Source organism: Callorhinus ursinus, unplaced genomic scaffold (assembly GCF_003265705.2).
Source record: "Callorhinus ursinus isolate GAN/ISIS: 27379988/994484 unplaced genomic scaffold, GSC_fseal_2.0 scaffold15, whole genome shotgun sequence".
NCBI classification, from domain to species: Eukaryota; Metazoa; Chordata; class Mammalia; order Carnivora; family Otariidae; genus Callorhinus; species Callorhinus ursinus.
In genome coordinates this window covers 34,456,847-34,478,160 of record NW_027397077.1, presented here as the reverse complement: position 1 = coordinate 34,478,160, position 21,314 = coordinate 34,456,847, and the positions used below count along the sequence as shown (strand labels likewise).

The 21,314-nt window shown below is 42.3% G+C and overlaps 1 protein-coding gene across 8 annotated transcripts in view; it reads right to left on the bottom strand.

The window, feature by feature from the left end:
* Positions 1–21,314, bottom strand: part of ITPR1 (inositol 1,4,5-trisphosphate receptor type 1) — a 322,408-nt gene that overhangs the window by 133,216 nt on the left and 167,878 nt on the right. For all 8 annotated transcript variants that reach the window (XM_073901575.1, XM_073901576.1, XM_073901579.1 and 5 more), the window contains 11 exons: positions 21,116–21,174; positions 18,609–18,770; positions 18,312–18,482; positions 17,757–17,822; positions 16,558–16,695; positions 13,311–13,436; positions 10,839–11,039; positions 8,848–9,099; positions 7,481–7,606; positions 4,967–5,095; positions 565–685 (listed from right to left, as the gene is read on the bottom strand). In XM_073901575.1, the coding sequence (XP_073757676.1) occupies positions 565–685; positions 4,967–5,095; positions 7,481–7,606; positions 8,848–9,099; positions 10,839–11,039; positions 13,311–13,436; positions 16,558–16,695; positions 17,757–17,822; positions 18,312–18,482; positions 18,609–18,770; positions 21,116–21,174 (1,551 nt within the window). The remainder of the gene's footprint in view (positions 1–564; positions 686–4,966; positions 5,096–7,480; positions 7,607–8,847; positions 9,100–10,838; positions 11,040–13,310; positions 13,437–16,557; positions 16,696–17,756; positions 17,823–18,311; positions 18,483–18,608; positions 18,771–21,115; positions 21,175–21,314) is intronic.

Here is a 21,314-nt window from a genome sequence, read left to right as displayed (position 1 = left end):
GTCTGAGTAAGTCAGGGTGAAGGGAGCAGTAATTTTCATGACTTCCTTTCAAAGCTGCCAGAGAAGTGACAAGTGAGGGGCGGGGAGGAGGGAACAGAACACCATTTATCATCGAGAGGCAAAAGGGATCAGTGTAGCATTTCTGAGAAAGGATGTTCCTTGGGGTTGGACGTGTACTTCGTAGGAAGAAAGTTTCCATACGGTCAAATACACTTACTGGAGTAAACAAATTCGTTTCCTGAATGAAAGACTTCCCAGAGCCTTGAACCAGCTTGTGTGCACTGTGACTTGCCAAGAGTTGCCTACATTGAACGGTGGACTCTTATTTTTTCAAAGCCTAGCTTTCTTTGGGACTTACTGGCTCTTAACTTTGGGAGATGCTGGCTTGGTAGATGAAAGCAAGGGTTAGCAATCAAGAAGACCTCCACTCCAGTTCTGCCTCTGCAACTTCTTGTGTGCAGAACTTCAGAAGAGGTAGAACAAGTGCTCAAGAAATGGCAGTCTTTATTACTGTCAGGCAATTCATTTTCATCACAGTCAATCCCACCTGCACTGATATCTTACCTACATCAGAGAGCACCCGAATACAGCTCTCCACAGAGGCTTTTTGGCTCGGCATTAACCAGTTGCAGTGGTAAACCCTGAACACACCTTGCAGCAGTTGCACAAAGACAGGCTGGCGAGTCTGCAAGGAAGAGAAGCCAAGAGACGGGTGGTATGACTTTTCTGTAGATCACTGATATGCTGATCAGAAACAGACATTGCATTGAACTGTGGGTTAATGGTAATGGACCCTTTGTAAGAGTGAGAAGGGGTGACCGGTTATGAGCAGGATTCTAGAAGTTGCCTATCCCAAGGAGGAAAAAATCAGAAGCATTTTAAGGGCATCTACAAACCTGATGCCATCTAAGTCTCACCAGAAGAACAAAGAGTGGAATCAGTGTCTGAAATCTGGTATTCTTGTCCAGTTACCAACTGGCTATATGACTTCAGGCAAATTGCTTCATGTCTCTGAGCTTTAACTTCATCCAGTATATAAAATAAGTGGACTGAGGCAAATTAACCCGAAGTTCTTTCCAGACATTATTTCCTATAAGCAGAACCTCTATTTTTAATCAGCAAAAACAAACTGATGAGTGGATCTCACCAAGAATGCTTATTTCTAGCAGTGTCTTCAATGATATAAACAGAAGATAGTTCTGATGGTTACCCGTTCCAAGTATTCATTTACTACAGATGAGTTAACTACATGGTAGGATCTATTCCTATGACAGTATAAATTTGTACTCTTTTTTAAAATAAGAAAACTCCAACATTTACTTCCTCCGAATTTCCAAATGCGTTTCAGTCTCCATCCAAAGCTACCTGGGTCAGAGTAGCTTTGACCTGCAAGGCAAACATTACTGTATACAGTGAGCTTCTCCACTGTTTTTAGTTTGGGGAAAGAGGACTTGCATAGTCCCTCCAAAACACAGTGGGAATTAATATAGCAAAGAAAAAAAAGTATTAAAAAGCTCTAGAGAGGTTTCTGAGATGGAAGAAAAACAAGAGAAAGTGCTGTGGTGGGGGAGAAAGAACTCTATTAGAAGAAAATTCAACAGGTTAATAAAAATTCAAAACTTCTTCTATGAACAATGTTCAGAAAATTACACTTACTAAGTGCTACATACTTCAAATGAAAGCTCATTTGGGGCCTCAACGAACAATCCTGTGGCAAACATTTATAGCCTTAATGCTATAAATACAAAACGGAGGCCCAGACAGGTTAAAAGAAAGTACACAGAAGAACCAACAAATGGTGGCAGAGCAGTGAGTCGACCTCAGGGCTCTCTGACGCCAACAACTTGTGTTCCTTCCACCAAGTTCACCCGAAAACCAGGATCTCTGCTTCCTTCAGGAAGTATTTTCTGTTCTACAGCTCACAGCCACCTGAGAAAGCAAACTGCATTGCTAATAGAGGACAGGATCATAGAGAGCCTGAGAAATTGGCTGAAAAACCCTGATATTAAGCTCCTGAGCACAAGGGTTCCAATGAGAGAAGCCATTTATGGAGATCACGTCCCACATGCCAAGGGCTAAGTGCTTTTTTGCCTATCCCACTGAGCCCTCACCATGACCCAAGGAAGTAAATAGTGGTATTATCCTCCCCCCGACTGGCTCGTAGGTGTTAGAGTTGGGATGAGAACCCAACACCCAAACTCAAAGAAAGAAGTATCCTTTGACTAAATTAATTCAACTGAACCAATATTTATTAGGCCTCTGCTCTGTTCCATCTGACCCCTGGATAAACAAAAGATGAAGAAATTGGCCAGAGTAGCTGCCTCCTAATTACCCATTCCAATGGGCAATCTGGGAACATCAGCTCACTTGACCTCTTGGACTAAAGAACAGGGCCGCTCAACACCTTCTTCATAAAATGCTCCCTTTTCTTAGATCCTGAAGCCCTGCTTGTTCCTGAATCCCATCCTGCATGCGGGATAAAGTGAAGACCTTCCCCTGGCCTCTTCTGTATCTTGCCTTTAATTATCTGTGCTCTGCCCAGTCCCCTCTAAGTAAACCACTTCATTTTCCGGGCCACAACTTCAATGAGCAAATGTTTATACTTGGATTCTACCCCTCCACTCTTCTGAGTCTCACAGATTCGTTTACTTATTCAATGAGTTAGCATCTCCTAGGTTCCAGGCACAAAGCAAGACACAGGGACCAAGCAGTATTGCAGACAACTGTGACCTAAGACATAACCACGCCCTTCTTACCAAAGCTGACAGTCTAGCGGGGAAAAGCACAAGCTCCTATTTATTAAGCACCTCCTATGTACCAGGCACTATACTAGATGGTTCATAAACATTATCTCTAGTGCTCACAATAACCTGCAAGGTTGATATTCCATCCCTGTTTCAAATGTAAGCAAAGAGGTTCTGAAGTTCAGTGACCAAGGCCAGTCCACAGAGCTGATAAGGGGCAGAGTGAGGATTTGAAACCAGCTCTAAAGCCTCCAAAATTCTGTTCTTCTTCCCTGGATCCCACAGTTCCAGTTGCTTCCTGGACATTCCACTGGCAACATAAATGCAACACAGCCAAACCCAAGTTCATCATTTTCCTTCCTCATATGTTTGGATTGAATAAAAAGAAGGAAGCAAACAAAAAAACCCCCAAACAAACAAGGAAGCCAGGAAGGAGGTAAAAATCTAGCTGGGGAAATGAGGCATATGCTTTTCAGCATATAAACAAAACAAAACAGGCTATGAGAGCTCCAAAAATAGTATTCCTTGAAAATGAAGGCTCTAGAATCCATAAGCTACCCCTTAAAAAACAAAGCTAAAACCACTTTGGACTTTGTATTCTAAGTATAGATAGACAACCTGGGATCTCACCAGGAACTTTGAGCATTTATATTGAAGATTCATCTCTCTGACGATTCTGGCTTATTAGGTGGTCCAAAAATTGGTTTCAAAGTAAGGCAATATGAGGAGACAGGAGTGACCAAGATGGAAATCCAAGACACAAGTTTCTGTTTAATGGTTTTCCAATTAATTTGACTGATTTACTTTGACATTCTGGTTTTGCAATACTGTTTCACAATCTATAGGAGAATGGGCATTGCTGTGGCGATTGTCACTTTAAATTACAAAAGAAGCAAGTCCGATCTTAGTAACCAAAGCAGCTTTCCTAGCTGGCTCTCCGTGTAATAGTAGTTGGTGAGGAGCATGTTCTGGTCTCTAGGAATTCATGTGCTTGGGATCTAACCGGTTTCTGCTCCCCAATTACTCAAGAATATGTACTGATATTTGAAAGGCTGCCTTCTAACTTCGTGATACTTTAGCTTAACCACTAGCTTGTACAGTTATTTCTAACTAAGCATAAGGCTACCAACAGTCCCAAGGAAAGGTATCTCATGAAAAATTCCATAATTCAAGTTTTTGCATCAGAGAGAAGTAGGCTGAAATCATGGTTATGCCACCTAATGGTTGTGACCCTAACTGAGCATGGTAATTAAACTTTCTGAGCCTCAGTTTACTCAGCTGCAAAATGGGAACAGTATCATCTACCTCATAGGCTGTATTAGGCTTATATGAACTCTTTGCATATTAATGAAATATAGCAGTATCTAATTAACACACCAGGGAGTATGAATCACCCTTCCCTTGGAGAATTTACCTTCATTAGGATTATCTGTCTGTAGTCCAACAACCCTAGGCCACCCATCAACCCCAGGACAGCCTCTACCTCTTTCCACGACAAGGAGGGTTAATATTTCTCTTCTGACCACTGGAGACCAAGACCAGCTTTCATCCTGCAGGCAGTACGAACGCACCTGCAGTAAGACTTGCACAGCAGTTGACCCAGACATAAGTTATATAAAGGAGAATGATTTTTTTCCAAGTCAAAGAATGACACCATCTCCCGGATCCATGGATTCCTACCTTTGAACCTGGAAATACTGTGGGAATCCTGATGCAGAGCTGCTGCAGTGCACAGGCCCAGGAGCACTGCGCAGGAAGGCGTGCACACGCCCGCAGGGTCAGGCCGCACAGCAGCCCCGCCAGCCGGGCTGAACACCTTCTCATGCTAGCCCCGTACCACTTTGGGTGAACTCTGGGTACACGCCTGGGAGTTAGAATCGGGATCTCCAAATGCATTTTTAAAAAGTGTGAATAACATGCTAGCACCTATCTGAAAGCTGCTTCTCCTTCTTCCAAGACTGAAGCGGGGGGAATAACAAGATTAAAGGGGGAAGAAAAGGCATCTTAAGGGGGAAAAAAATCAACAACCAGTAGATTCATCTGGTACAGAAAAACATTCTCAGGTGCTTCTGTAGCCAAGGGACCCACCACAGCAAGAAAAGCATCTTGTCTGAATGCCTTGCAAAATGGCCCATGTATAGCTGCTCACTGCCAAATCAATGCCAACGGCCCCTGCTGAAGCTCAGCCGTGAACGCCCTGCACCTGCATTTGCCTTTCTTACCTGCAGCGTTGTGCTCTGGTCTGAGAAGGGAGAACTGAAGAAGGTGGTAACGATACTCATGACAATTTCAGTAACGTACTTCTCCAAAATTGAGTCTGCGTGTTTCCGGTCACTGGTGTTGTTACAGGCCTGCAAGGCAATTGGATGTTTCAGACATGACACCAGAACCTGCAGGTCAGTTGTAGGATTAAGAAATCTGTGACCACTCCTGCTGATTACCCTTAACAAATGAAAGGTAAAGGCTTGCAGGTCAATATGTCTCCCTCTCAGGAATGACAGTAATAATAATAAAAATAACAAGAATAAATCATGCAGAAAGAGAAACTGATCAACTCGGATATCACATGTAGACGCACAAAACATTTAAAATTGGGATGGGACCTACAGGGCCATTGCTTCCAAATTCCTAGCCACGTGTGGCAAATCTAAACCTTAAAGAGGCAGCAAAAGGCATAGTAACTATAGTTGTCTATACTTTTCCCTAAAAGTAAACTGTCCTCCTGGTTAAGCCATTCATCTGTTGTAGACCATGGTTTCCTAATCCATATAATCAAGAGAATCAAATACACCAGTGAGGTCCATGTGATATTCTCCAAATGCACAACACTCTTTCATTCGATAAACATGTTACTATAGAGTTGTCAAATCACTATGTTGTACAGTGGAACTAATGTAACATTGTGTGTCAACTACACTTCAATTTTTAAAAAGTTACTGATATGTGATGCTGTTGAAAGTAGTGGGCTGTGAGTCAGAGTTATGGACTCTAAGTTTTGGGGTGAGAAGAGACTTCAGATTTTACTTGCATTCTACTTAATTTTGCTGCTTAAAACAAGATGAGACATTTAGAGGGAAAGGTTTAGAAAATACATTTTTAAAAAGTCAAGTTTTATTACCAAATTCATTAGTCCTACAGTTTGAGACATTAACATAATATAAAATATATTCATAAAAATACACGAAGGGCAAAAAAGAATCAAGTTTTATTAACTAACTACCATGTTCTAAGCTTAATGCTGAACAGCTTGTAGACAAATTCAGAGAATGAAATTAGCAGCTGATTTTTACATTTCTGAATAATGTAATGTAGAGGTCAGCAAAGTTAAGGGCTGGTGGTGACTTTTTTTTTTTTTTTAAAGATTTTATTTATTTATTTGACAGAGAGAGACATAGCGAGAGAGGGAACACAAGCAGGGGAAGTGGGAGAGGGAGAAGAAGGCTTCCTTCGGAGCAGGGAGCCCGACGTGGGGCTCGATCTCAGGACCTCGGGATCATCACCTGAGCCAAAGGCAGCCGATTAACGACTGAGCCACCCAGGCACCCCTAGTGGCTGCTTTTATAAATAAAGTTTTATTGGAACACAGCCATGCCCACATGATTACATATTGTCTTGGTTGCTTTCAAACTACCAGGGCAGAGTTGAACAGCTGTGACAGAGACCAGATGGCCCACAAAGCTGAACATATTTAATATCTGGTCCTTTACAGAAAACTTTGCTCAGCCTTGATTAAAAAAACAAACAAACAAACAAAAAACAAAGCAGGGGTGCCTGGGTGGCTCAGTCAGTTAAGCCTCTGACTCTTGATCTCAGCTCAGGTCTTGATCTCAGGGTCATGAGTTCAAGCCCCACACTGGGTGTACAGCCTACTTTAAAAAAAAATAAGACAACATAAAATAAAAATAAAGCAAAACAGGCCTTCCATCCCAGTCTCCAAAAAAACCTAGATTTATGCAATTAAAAGACTAGGAGGAACTTGAGATTTAAAAAATATACATATGTCTGTGATACCAATACCTAGGTATTATTAAATAAAGTTCTAGATTACGAAGAAAACAAGTTCTTGTAGGTTCCTTGTTTTGCACTGGTGACTGTACCATCAAGCAGAAATTATCACAGTCTAGGACTCTACAATGCAACTTTCTTTTTAACACAACGTTTCCAAAATTAAGATTCACTTTACAATTATTCTCTCTTGGTTACTGGCACCCCTCCCCCAAATCTACCACCACAAAACTCCTAGTGAATCTATGGTGTGCCTTGTTAGGTGCTAAGTCTTGCAGCCTTAGGATCAATGTTAAGCTTGGAGCAAAACCAAATCAAGAGTATGAAGCCCAGCACAACGGCTAGGTCAGCAAAGCAGATGCAAACGAAAGTGCTTTGCAGAGTCCTCGACACCAGACTGAAGGAGAGAAATGCTCAAGCTCGGGAAGAAATACTGTCAAGGAGAAGAAAACTTTTAAATGTGATTTTAATATGTTTCAGATTATTAGATCAATCCATAAAGGATGAAATGAAAAGCAGAAATAATCCATCTTCCCTAGGAGTTTCTTTTACTAGGAGTAAAAGGTAGAAGAAATGAGACATGTGCAATGATAAGAGTCACATCTGCCTCCCTGTACCACACATTAACAAAGTTGAAATTATGCAGATATTTCCCTTATGCCTGCATAAGGATGTCCAGACACGCGCGTACACACACTTCTGCTCTGCCACTCAGTTCCAGAGAGACTTACCCTGCAGATGTCCACAAGGAAATTCTCAAACAATTTCCACATGTGATTGCTGGTGTAAATCTCCTTCATTTCCACCTCAGTATCCACATAGCAGTGATTAAGGAAGTTAATGTATGCAATTTTAACCTGAAGACAGAAACAGACTTCTTTGAAAAATCGATTTGGTATATGTGGAATAAGACAAATGCAAATCAAAACTATGTTAGAACACTATTTTCACCTATCAGATAAATAAGAATCAAAAAGTCTGAGAAAATACTGTGTGGACAAGGCTGAGAAAAATGCCATCTTGTCATTTCCTCCTTCATTAGAATCACCAGTTATTATCATCTCATTATATTCACATAAGCCAGTTGAACAGCCATGCAGGGCAATTATAGCACATCCATACGATAAAATTTTTAGGTAACTATAAAAAAGGAATGTGAACTCTCTTTACAGACTGATAATGAAGAGAAGAACAGTGTACCCATAATGTCACCTCTTGTGTTTAAAAAAAAAAAAAAAAAGAGGGAGCAGGGGAATGGAGAATATATAATTTGTTTATATGCAGAATTCTAGACAATGTACAAGAACATAATAAATGATTTTCTGTGGGGTGGGAGGGGACAGATTAGGAGATTTTGCCTAGTTTACTCCTTTATAGTTTCTGCTATTTGAACTTTTCAAAATGTATTAACTTTAAAAAAAAATCACCTAAAAACATAAGTGTATATACATATGCTATATATAAATATATGTATATTTAATTGAAGATATAAATTAATAGTATGTATTTTAAATATACAAAGGCAAACTAAATTCCGAATGATCCACAGTTTTTGTTGGCGTTTTTGTTACCAGCCAAAATATATGAACAAGAAAATGGACAGCTTAGAAGGAATCATTTCCAAAATCTAACAGGTATTTATTATGGGTGATGGAATTATAATTTTGATTTTCCTATTGCTTTCCTGTAGTTCCTCAGTATTTTATAATTGTCATTCATCATTTCTACAATACAAATTTTCATTTTAAAGAATAAACTTGCAGAATAGGTCTTACTCACTTGAACCATATCTCAACCCATTCAATCTTGTTTCTCAGACATTCATTCAAAGGGGATTCAAAAATCCTCTTTGCTCCACAGGCTGAATTATTAGTTTCCAAGAACAGAAGTGCAGCAGCAGATTCCCAAGGTTCTCAAGAGGACAGTAGGAAAGACTAACATCCCCCCACTGCCGACAATCTTCATGCACAAAATTGGCATTCGAGAAAATGTTGCTCCCACCAACTGAGATGTTACTATGAAATGAGCGGCAGGTCTCAGCACTGTGAGGTCTCGTGTGGGCCGGCCATGTGCAGAGGCATGAGAAAGGCTCGCTCACCTCGGGGATGCAGTCCTCGTGGGTCACGACGCGGACGATGTCATCCAGCGGGAGCAAAGAGTTGCACTTTATCTCCGTGTAGACGTTCTTGCCCTCGGTGCACACGGCCAAGAGCTCTACCAGGTGGATGTGGTACATGAGAGGGCTGTTCTCGTCCATCCGGTCCCGCTCTGACCTCATCATCTGGATCAGGGTCTGGAAAGAGGCTCTGTCATTGTAGAACACGAGGACGTCCTCTCCCGAATTAACCAGCTATAAAAAGAACAGGGCTTGTTTATATCACACGCTTGCGGAGGTGGGGACACCGTTTAAAAAATATCTACGTGCAGAGAAAGAGATGTTCTGTCAGCATTTGCTTTCCAAAGCCAGTCTCAACCATATTACTAAACTCACCGAAATTTCAGTCATTTCTCTGAATCAATAACTAAAAATCTCTAGCAGCTGCATTTTAATCGACGGATACAGGTATTTGACAGTCGCCTTAACAAACTCTCAGGGGAAGAGAAAGTCTACAGACCCAACATTCATGTATCAAGTGGAAATGTAGATGGCAAGCTTGCACTTGGATTTCCAAACCTAATATTTAGGCTATGATTTTTCTTTTTAAAAATGTTTCCATCTTTTTTATGCTTGAAAAGTAGTATCCCTCTTACAACTCTTTCACATACTGCCTTCTGTCTTCACAATTACCAATTATCCACTTCTTACTAAGATATGCCTTCCTTTCAATACTTGTCAAAAAAAATCAAGGCATTCCTACTTATAACTTGTCCCCAGGACTGTGTGTGGCTTCTCATAAATCTACTGAAGAGTTAGTCAATTTCAGCACTGTGGGAAATACAGAAGATCCAAAAACGAGCTGGCACAGAAGTCAAAATAAATATAGTCAATAGTAATTTGCATAACAACAACTCACCTCTATAAGCCCTAATTAAGTGCCAGATACCATGATAAACACCCTAAGTGCATTATCTAACCTCCCTGTGCCTCAGTTTTGTCTGTAAAACTGAGGACAAAGATGATACCTAACTCATGGTGCTGCGTCAGGTAGATTAACTGATTATATGTAAATTGCTTAGAACCATGACTAGGGTATGGCAGGCTTCCAATAAATGTTAGCTATTATTGTCACCATTATTTCACTGAGTCGGCATTATCAGCTTCTCAGCTGAATACCACTGCGCCTTCATTTTGTAGGAAGGCATGCTGAGGGTTGGGGAAGTCATCAGCTCACAGTGCCAGTAAAGTAGCCTAGCCTACATTCACATCCCAGGTCAAGTCAATTCTTTTAATTACACTACACTACCTTCCACAGGAATCCTGTGATTTTTTTTATTAGACAGGATTATAAATCCAAGTGTTAGGTGGATTCATCTGAGGTTTCATTTTTTAAACAGGTGGAAAGACTTAAGTATATTTGAACACCAAAACCACAGGTATGGCAGAGGGCTTTCCTGGTCAGACAGCGTCCCATGGGGCACCGACTTCCCCACAGGCAACCCAGCGGGACTTTGTCCCAATTCCACTGACCAGCTTCTTCCCATGAATCAAGCAAGCAATAATTTTTCTAGCTAGTAAAGTGAACAATTAAGGAAAAAGTCCTATAATCCACAGGAATGTAGGCTGTTCTGGCTCACTGGTTTCTATCTACATTTAATCTCTACTCATTGTAATTTGGGTTCAATATTCCTATTTTTTCCCCTCTCAGAAGAATCTGAGCCAAAATGCCTTAAAATAAATAGGTTCAACATAACAATAAAAAAATTAAAAAAAAAATAAAAAAAAAAAATAGGTTCACTGCTATGAAAAATGTGATCAGACTCTCACCTATATACACAATTTAAGCTCACAAACACACACTCTCTCTTACACACACAAACCACAATTACGTTTTGTCCGTTTATGTGGCTCCAGGAGAGGGTGTTCATATAGATAGCAATAATTTAAAAAAAAACACAAGATGAAGGTATATAGAAATAAATAGTTGTCACCTCAGCCATGACCATGTCTTGGCATTTTTTGATGAATTTCCCTTCTGCCTTGACGATTGTCTGCAGGAACTTTATGTACTGGACGTTTCGACCGTGAGTCTCAATGCAGTGAACAAAGTGCTGGACAACCCGCTCATTGATCTCACTGCAGAGCTGGAAATTGTTCATGAAGATGTGCTGCATGGTGACTGCCTCCAGGATCTGGCACAAGAGTAAGGGCAGAAACACAGGGAAATGGTCAAAAGGCGGCTAGAGCAGAGTACAACGTGCGAAAAAGTCTACCAAAGCACACAGAGAGAAGCATTTAAACCCATGAAGAGACCTTTCTCCTTTCTCACTTCTGTGCTGCCTTTTTTTTTTTTTTTAAAGATTTTATTTATTTATTTGACAGAAAGAGAAATAGTAAGAGCAGGAGCACAAGCATGGGAGTGGGGGAGGGAGATGCAGGCTTCCCGCCGAGCAGAGAGCCCGATGTGGGGCTTGATCCTGGGACCCTGGGATCGTGACCTGAGCTGAAGGCAGACACTTAGGGACTGAGCCGCCCAGGCAACCCCTGCCTTCTTTTTTAATCATAATAAACACACAGAAAGGGAAACAAATCACTAGTCTTAGCTCAATGAACTACACAGGAAACCCCAGCACCCAGATCAAGAAACAAAACGCCTCGCCACCCAATTTAACTCGTTTTGATTTCTGCAACCACAGATTAGTTTTGCCCGTTGTTGAGCCTCATGTAGTCTCTCCCGTCTGGTTTCTTTTGCTCAATAGCATGTTTGCAATGCTCTCAACATGTTGTTGCACGTATCAGTAGTTTGTTTGCGGTCACCGCTATGTATATTCCATGGCACAGATAAACCACAATCTGCTTATCTATTCTATTGCTGATGGGCATTTGGGCGCGTATCCGGTTTTAATGGCAAATAGTAACACTACACTTAGCACAAATAGGGCTGCTCTGAGCATTCTTCAACGTGTCTTCTGCTAAACTTTAATATACGTGCATTTCTGTTGGGTTTACCCGCAAGAGTGGAATTGCTGGGTTGCAAAGTATAAACATTTGGCTTGAGAAAGTACTTGCCAACAGCTTTCAAAAGATGTTAACAATTTCCACTCTACACTAGAGCTTTTCTATACCCTAGCTGATTTACAGTGTTGTTGGTCTCTTTGGTTTTAGTCATACTTTGTTGTGCAAATCTTAATTTACACTTCTCTGATGATCACTTTGTCCCATTTACTGGCTGTCTGGCTTTCTTCTATGGATGGTTTCATTTTAAAGTTTTTTTTTTACCCATTTTTAAAAACCCCTTTTAAAAGTGGTTTGTCCTTTCCCTTATTGACTTTTTTGAGTCGGTTATATATTCTGGATAGGAGTTCTTTATTGGACACATGCAATGCAAATGTCTTCTCCCACTCTCTGGTTTGCCTCTGGAGGATCTTAATGACGTCATTTGGTGAACAAAAGTTTTTAAAGAAGCCTGGTTTATTGATATTTTCCTGCTGTTTGTATACTGTGTAAAAAGATTTCAGTTTCCACCAGGTCATCAAGATATTTTCATGTTATCTTCTAGAAGATTTATTTTCTATTTTTTACCCAGAGTTATTGAGTGACTAAGTTATATGTTTGGTATGAGGTAGGGGGCTTTAAACTTTTTATCTTTAGTCTTTTCTTTCCCTGTACATAACAAAGAGGGAGTATTACCCCTCAGCCTGTCAGCCCTTCTCCTCCAAAGCCCTAGTGGTACTAAAAAATGAGTGTGTGAGCGTGTGTGTATTTACATGGATGTCCTTTGTAGAATTATTTACAAAGTCAAAAAATTAAACATTGCCTAAATGTCTACTAATATGAGAATGATTTTTAAAGTTACAGCCATACTAGGGAACTCCATGTAGCCATCACAACTTCTCATCAAAAATGCAAAAAATTTATATATCTATGACTTGCAAAGACAGCTGTAATGTATTAAGTGAAAAAAGCAAAATGCAAAATAAAGTGTAGAGTACTTCAACATTTTTCTTTAAAAAAATGCAAAATACATAATTTCAAAACATATCTGACAAACTAAAGTATAACAGTTATGTTTTAAATGAATATATTATGTATTTGTATGTATCTAATGTAGTATGTATTATATTATGTACATCGAAAACTTTATGCATGACCTCAGAAGGATGTGGCTGGAGAATGAGAATCAGCAACTCTCTAGGGCTAAAATTTGATGTAATAAAGAATGTTAAGAAAAAATATAAATAGATCTTACCTTGCCCTACTACCTCCTCCTCCCTTCCCCCGCCTTCTCCCCTAAAAAGATGGGGAGTATTTATGTCCTAAGAGTTGGTCCAAATGTTCCCCTTGGAATGAATGTTGCATTATAACAAGTCCCCATGGTCACAACAGCAAAAGAACAAGCTGTTCCTCTTACTGCTTCCTGCCCTCCTGCCCTCATAGATTTCCAGACAGGGCTGGAGTCTTACCCCTGGGTTGAGAAACAGGTTTATGTGTTTGTGTAGCAAGGCTTGATTCTGCTGGTTGCCTGCACAGAAATTCTGTAGGAATTCATGTGCCAACCTCATTATCTCCTGCATCTTGGTATCTTCAGCCTGTATGGAAGGAGAGAGATGAAAAATAGGTTGAAAACAGGGCTATGCTGTGGACAAGAGAAGGTCAGCAGGCGGCAGCACCTATCTCCAGGCCAGGAGACCCAGTTCTGCGACACACCCATCACCTGCCGAGTGGGGTGCTGCAGATGCTTGCTGAGGGCCTGTTGTGTGAAAATATGCGGGTGCTGTGCTGTTGACACTTCAAAGAAGCCAGTGACCTGTTCAATTGTCCTATATCCTCTTCTGCTAGCCATGGGCAGATACAAAAAGAATTTATGCAGGAAAGATGCAATACAGAGTGGAAGCTGAGAGGAAGCCTCTGGATCCCATTTCTAGCAATGTCCCCAAATCTCTGAACCCCCCGTTTCTGAGAACAGAGAGAGAGCAGAGCAACAGCTGAGTGCCTCACTGGTGGAGAGCCCACATCGCCCCAGCTCTCGGGCTCACCCTTCTTAATCTGCCTAACGCATATATGCATTAGAGCTTTTGGCAGGAGATAACATGTCAGAGTAGAAATCGCGTTAGATTATCGATTTGGGCAACTATGCTTGCCGTAATCCTTTCCTTGTCACCTCAGCGTCAGCATTTAACCCAAGAGGTAGTTTTCCCATCTGCAAAATGGGGATAATACCTGCCCCAGGCATTTCAAACAGCTGGTTATGTGATTCTCATTTCCTACAGTAAAAACATATACTCAGTGTTTGTAAAGCATTAGATGCTCCATGATAAGACAACTGATTAATAAACCCTACTGCCATTCTGCCCAATTCTAAACAAACAAACCTTTAATGTAGCAAAGATGAAAGGAGAATGAAATGGAGTCATCCCTCCTATTCGTTTAGCCCACAGGAGCCTCCCTAAGTCTTCTCACCTCTTTTCAGAGGCTGGAGAGCCTAGCAGTTAGGAAGGCAGGCCCTGAAACCTGACTGCTTAGTTCTTAGGCCAGATCTACCACTCACTGGCTGTGTGACGTCGGGCAAGTTACTTAACTGTTCAGGGCCTCCGTCTCCTCTTCTGCAAAATGGAGGTAATAAAAATGCACACTTCATATGGTTGTCATGAAGATTAAGTGACAAAATCCATGTCAAGTGCTTAGATGGTTATCACACAATCAAAGTTAGCTACTGGTCCTGGTCTAGACCAAGGGTCAGACAGAACTTTAGGCTTTGTGGGTCAAAAAGCAAAAGAGAGGACATCATGCACATACCACTAAGAATGTAACTATTTAAAAATGGAACAATCATTCTTAGCTAATATGCTGTATAAAAATAGGTGGTAGGCTGGATTTGGTTCATGTCTGCAGTTTGCTCACCCTGGTCTAGATAATAATCCTGGGAGAAAACAGGACACATCTGTCAGAACAACTAACAGAAGGAGTCTGAGCTACCAGCTTTAACAATCCAAAACGGGAGAGTTTAAGAGGACATTAATAGCAAATCCCCACACAACAGAGTGGATATTACATTTGTCTCCCATTAACAGAGAAAAGTGGCACGCCTTCCAGCTCTAAGAAATCAGAGGCCTTGGGACAGAGAGAGACACTGCTGGTTGGCAGCAGTAATGTCAAACAGTTCTGCACTCTTTCACTTCTTCAGCTAAAAGGAGAATCTGCTGGGGCTCACAAAACTAAAGACTTCATCATTTGAAATGGATTTTTACAAGGCAGGTAAGCTCTAAAGACATCACATAACAAGAGGGTATCTGTAGCAATTCCTCCACTGTTCTCCCACACTGGGATACCTGCACTCATGCAGTAACACACACACACACACACACACACACACACACACACACACACACACACACACAATGTTCTGCCACCAACTCCAACCACATCAGGTTACCTATTTGGTATGTTAACATTACTCTACAAAGGCACAACTTTAAGGAAACTGATGATATTATGAGGCAAAGATAAGGCCAGCAAACTACCTCCTCACATTCTTTACACATAGCAAGGTGAATCAGCTTGCTGGTTCTAGTCTAAATGTCAGTCAAGTTTGGATGACATGCACACTTATATTAATTTCAAGTTAGTTAAGTTCCTAACCTAGTAGAGGGATTAAGCTTAATTGTGGATACTGAAAGGCTTGAGTAGCCTGAATCCCACAGTCCCCACGACTGTGGTGGTGGCCTCTGCCAAGAACTTCCTTGAGCACAGGGCATCAGGTACAGCAAACAAGACCTGGGCTCCACAACTGGGCAGAGCTGGCTCTGTCATGTGTTGCTGGGCCGTGCAGGCAAGGTATTGAACCGTTGGCGACAGCCTTCTCACCTAAAGTGGGGCTACTAAAAGCATGACCTGTCTCATGTGCTGCCTTAAGAATGAAATGAACTAATGAATGAAAATGACCTAGTGCAGTGCCCCTGGCAAGCACGAGCAGTAAGCCTTCTTTAGGTAGCTCTATACCAGCAAGTTTCTCTGGCAGTCACCGGTAAACTCAAGAGGCAGAAATCTGTGCCCTGGGACTCTAAACTTCCCCAAGCCTCAGTCTCCTCATCTGTCAAGTGGGAACACCACAACAACTGCACTGGATTTTGAAAGTACACGGACGCTTTTGCAAATGCCCTGTCAGGCAGGCTGCACAGTGCTAAGCACTATTACCCTACTTCCCTAAATCCTAGCACTGTCAATGACAAACGCTGGCATGAAAGAACATGACAGAGAGCGTAGCTTCCAACGACAGAAAAGAGGGCTTAGAGCAAAGTATATGCTAGATCCAAATACTCAGCCAGACGTCAGCACACTCCTGAGGACCTCCAAAGTGGGCAAGCCCCGTGTTCCCACAAGCCCCTAACAACTTGTAGGGCTTAAACTGCCTGAAGGGCACTTGCAAAGGACGCTGTGCAGCACAAGCCCGTATGCAGACAGAGCTCTGTCTATCGAACCTGCGCATCCAGCATGGCGTGGGAGCGAGGCGACAATCAATGGATTCTTGCTTAGAATCCTAAGTTGGAGGCAGATTGTGGGTGATCCCATTTTATGATGCTCTTTGTTTCATACAAGTGACTACAAGGGCCTTATACTCACGGTCATCACATCCACTTGGCCAACGATACCAAATGTGAAGGGTTTGGGAAAACCCGGGGATCCCCCCCGCTGGGAGGGGGACTCGCTCACCTTCTCGTAGGGGATCTGCAGCAGCTCCAGCACCACGGCATGCGCGCCCATGTTCCGGAGCAAGCGCTGCTGCTGCTTCCGGCTCTTCCTCACAGACGCACTCTCCTGAACACAGAGTTTGCTGAGGCGAATCAGAATCTGTCCGAGAGAGACACCCAACGGTTGCACCTCTGACCAACCTCGCAGTTCTAAGCTCCAATGTACTGCACGGCAACAACAGTCAATGAAGGTGTACATACAGGTGAAATTTGCTAAAGTAAATCCTAAGTGTTCTCACCCTCCTCAAAGAGCTTGCTCTGCGAGGTGATGGAGGTGTTCGTTAACCTGATTGTGGCAATCATCTCAGAGAGTATGTGTATCAAATTACTGCGTGTCACGCTTCAGGGAAATGACAACACTTTTTTGCTCAATTATACCTCAATAAAGCCAGATAAAATTTCTTTGAAAAAAAAAAAATCAAAGAAATCGACCTCCGAAAACTAGGGAGCACGACGGAGAAAAAAAAACCGTAGGCGCCGGTCGTGGGCAGGGAGGCGGAAGTGATCACAGCATATTAAAACACCCAGAACAAGGGAGATGGTGCTCTAATATGTAGTATCCCTGTTAATCACGTCAAACCGAACGTCAAGCCTCCACGTGGCTAAGAACATGTCTTTCCAGCGTACGCAGTGGATTATGGCTTCAACCAAAAGTGGGACAGTTTCAGAAAGATCTCCTAAAATGGTGAGACTCAGCATCATTGCCAGGGACTTGGGAAGAGTTTGTTCTGGGGTTAAAACAAAACAAAACAAAACAAAACACAAAGCTCCCAACCTCCTAACTCTGAACTACCTTACGCAAAGAATTCCAAAGATCCAGAGCGCTCACTGATGGACACTATGTGCCAGCCACTGAGATAGAGCCTTGACAATTATGTCAATTAATCCTTTGGTCAATTATAAACCTTCAGAAATACAGGTGCTAACTGCACCTATAAAAAGTGAGAAAATTGAGGACACACACAAAAAAGTGGCAGAAGATGCTCTGAACCAAGATCTGACTGTAAAACCCAAGTATGTAACCTCTGCAAGCTTCTTTCTCCCTGTGAAACTTTACATGAAGAAAAAAGCTGAAGTGTTTGCACTTTCAACTTGACTATCACAAACCATAGCTCCTAGGAGAATTAATGAAGAAGGAGAGAAGGCAGGAAGCCCACTTACCTCTTTCACCACCCTGTAGTTGTAGCTGCTGGTGCTCTCGTGCTTTTGTGACTTGTTATTCCCCTCCTAGGGACCAAAAATAAATGTAAGTGTGGTTTGTTCGGCCTTTGGGCAACAGTCTGTTTGTTCAGGTTGGCATCAGCATTTAGGAAACCATGAGTTTGGCAGTTTTCCTACAGTCATGCTGGGTTTCAGCCTGACTCGTTCTGATCGACATGATTTCACTGAGGTGGGAGATGATGGGGGTCCAGCCTACTGAGAACAGGTTCTTTCCTGGGTGGGTCCGCAAGGGAAATCTGGTGCTCACCCACTCGACAACAAAGTCTATTCCCCATGGTCCGAGGTAACACGGAAGAAGTAGCTAAACTTCCATTTTGCAGCTTATTTCCTAGGAGAATAGCTGTTACTTTGGCTACTTAACAAGCAGATCTCTGGAGAATAAAGCTCATCCTACAATCCTACAATCTGCACTTTTACCTAAAACCAGAGGAGGATATTCCCTTGTTTGAGGAGCCCAACCATCTGCTCTGGTGGCATGACCCGCGTCTCACCCACCTCTGTTTTCTTGTGTTCATTTTCACCAGAGGCACCATCCATGACCTCGTCAGGGCCCTGCCCTTTGTACACCCAGAGCTCCGACTTTTCCACAATGGATCTCAGCTGATCCAAGTCTTGTTTGATCTGTTTGTAGTTGTCGACATCTTGGCTGGTAACAAGCAGCTGGACCTGAACAAATGTAATGTGTCAGTGGTGCACAACAGCCTCTTGGAAAGTCGACAAAGACAACACCACCACACACACACACACACACGCACACACGCACGTGCGCACATGAATGGCAACCTCAGCTACCTGTTTAAAGGCCTGCAGGACCTCCTGCCTCTGACTGAAGTGCCGGAAGAGGAGCTGCAGGGCCCCCGACACCAGGGGCGGGTAGTCGTGCATCGTCAAATGCAGTAAGACTCGGAGGAAGGTTCTGCCGCCGTGGTCATCCAAGTCCAGGGGGGTGTTCTCCTCACTAAAGGAGTGCATGGTAGGGGAAAGGCCAGATGAGCCACAGACGCCCTTCTCGCACACACTCGGACCCAGACACACCCACCAGTCAGTTCTAACCCTGTAGTCAACCTCGGGGGACTTGAGTATTAATAAGCTCCTGTAACAACACAATATTGTTTTAACTTCAGCTCAATCGTAAGGTGAGGGCACAATGAAGATCTCACCACTGTCCAATCTTAAACCAAAGTCCCTACCTTCCCACAGTGACAGGACCTGGCTTTTTTTTACCCAGATTCCTGACTCCTTGATTTGAGTGTTCTTCTGCTGGGTCTCATCTATGGGTGGAGAACTGCACACAGTGTGTTTCTCCTCAATTAGGAGTTTGTTTTTTTATGTAAGGTGCTGTAATTCAGGGCCTACCAAAGTACCTGTGGTAAAGTACCTGTTGCATATACTTCCACTTTACAGCTAACTGATGACTTAGTCTATACCGGGTCCCCTGACCACGCACATGAATGTGGCAGTGTCAAGTTGCCATAAAAGCGGCCCAGTGATTACTCCCATGCTCTGTACTTCTCATGTCACAAACTGGTAGCAAGCAGTCTGCAGACCCCACTTTGAGGCGTGCTGCCACAAACCATGACCACGCAGTGTGCTTCAAACTGAGGTTCATTAGCAAGCTGTCAGGGGTTATCACAGTATCTATTATAACTGTGTGTCATTTATATAATTAAAAAATTAATAAGCATGTCCTTGATCAGAGAGCAGATCACTGCGTAACTGAGCACTGCCACTCCATTGTTGTCAGTGGTTATATTGTGTTTACAATCAAATGAATGCCAAATGGTAAGACCTTCGTGTTTGCAGGTTAGCAAGAAAAGCAGAGAGAGGATTTCACAGGAAAATACTCTGTTCATGCTATGTGCTCCAGAAAGGTGTGAAGACAGTGTTACTGCTGTTCAATACTAGAAAATGATGGGAAACTTGAGATACCACAAGAGCACACGGGAGTGTCATCATGTTGCATTCAACATACTTTGTGTTTCAGAAAAACATCTTTCATCATAGTAAATAATACTGCTAATTCAAATTTCACAGGGTTTACTGTTAGACTGCTAACATTGGTGGCCCCCGCAACAAAAGAGACTTTCCTGGGGGTATAGACATCCTTATGTAGGCCCCTCCCACACTGACACTGGGCTCAGCCATGTGATTTGCTTTGATCAACAGGATATTAGCAACACAATACAAGAAGAGGCTCGATTAGTGTTGTACATTGTTGGGCTATCCTGTCGGGATCTTTGCACTTAGAGCCAGTCACCATGCTACAAAGAAGCCTAAGAGAGTTACGTGTAGAGAGAAGGGAAGGAGGGAGAAAGAGAGGTTCCAGCCTTGCAGATATTCCTACCAAGGAGCCAGAAATTTGAGTATAAAACCTTGGATGTGCCAGGCCCAATCACCAGCCCCAAGAGACTGAACAGTGATCAGCAGATGAGCCATCCAGCTTAGCCCCAGTCAAAACACTTAATTCTGAGAGGCAATAAAAGGATTATTTTTTAATCCACTAAGTATCTGGAGTAGTTTGTTACACAGCAATAAATAACTGAACCAAGTATGCGTATGAAAAGAACTATGCGGCGGACACCTGGGTGGCTCAGTTGGTTAAGCGTCTGCGGCTCAGGTCAGATCCCAGGGTCCTGGCATTGTGCTCTGTGTCAGGCTCCCTGCTCAGTGGGGAGTCTGCTTCTCCCTCTCCCTCTGACCCTCCCCCTAGCTCATGCTCTCTCTCTCAAATAAATAAAATCTTTTAAAAAAGAACTATGTGCATAGGGTATTTATATGAGCTTGCGGCTATTCGAGTCTTGTAGGTATTTGAGTCTCATAATAATGTTTTAAGTCAACATTGAGTAATCTGATCTTTTAAAAAGGGGATCATACATTTGTCTAATGTTAGGGACAATGTGTGTTTCTATTGTTGCATGGTCTCGAAAGAGCTCAGGGACAAAAATGGAAGTCCACCAGCGGCAGAAACACATGATCTTGCTAACCTCACTTTGTTTTCAATCCCCTCTTTCTTTCAACCCTATTTTGCACCATTAAAAAAAATCTTTTAATATGTGTATTTGGGGAAACCTACTTACATTCCTTCTATCCACACAGGAAATACATAAACACACACACACACACTGCCAACTAATATCATTCTGACCTAAGCACTAAGGGTTACAAAGAGAGCCATAAAATAACCTAAACCCAAAGACTAATTGTTTCCTAGAAGAATGAAGGGAAAGTCTTTTAGAGCTACACAAAATGAGGCTTCCCAATCTTAGAACCACCTACAAAACCAAACACTGAAAATATACTTTCCTTCCTCCAAAGATGCCTTCTGCTTGCTCTTCAATGTGTTCAAAGTCAAGAGTACCTGCAAAGGTAGAGAACATAGCTTCAGATGTAGAAAGGTCTAAAAAAAAACGGGCTCTTGGTGAACTTTCCCAAAAATAGCCTTGCCCCGCCCCTACGTTAACTTCAAGTCTTCCAGAATCTTATCTTGTAAAACTGTAG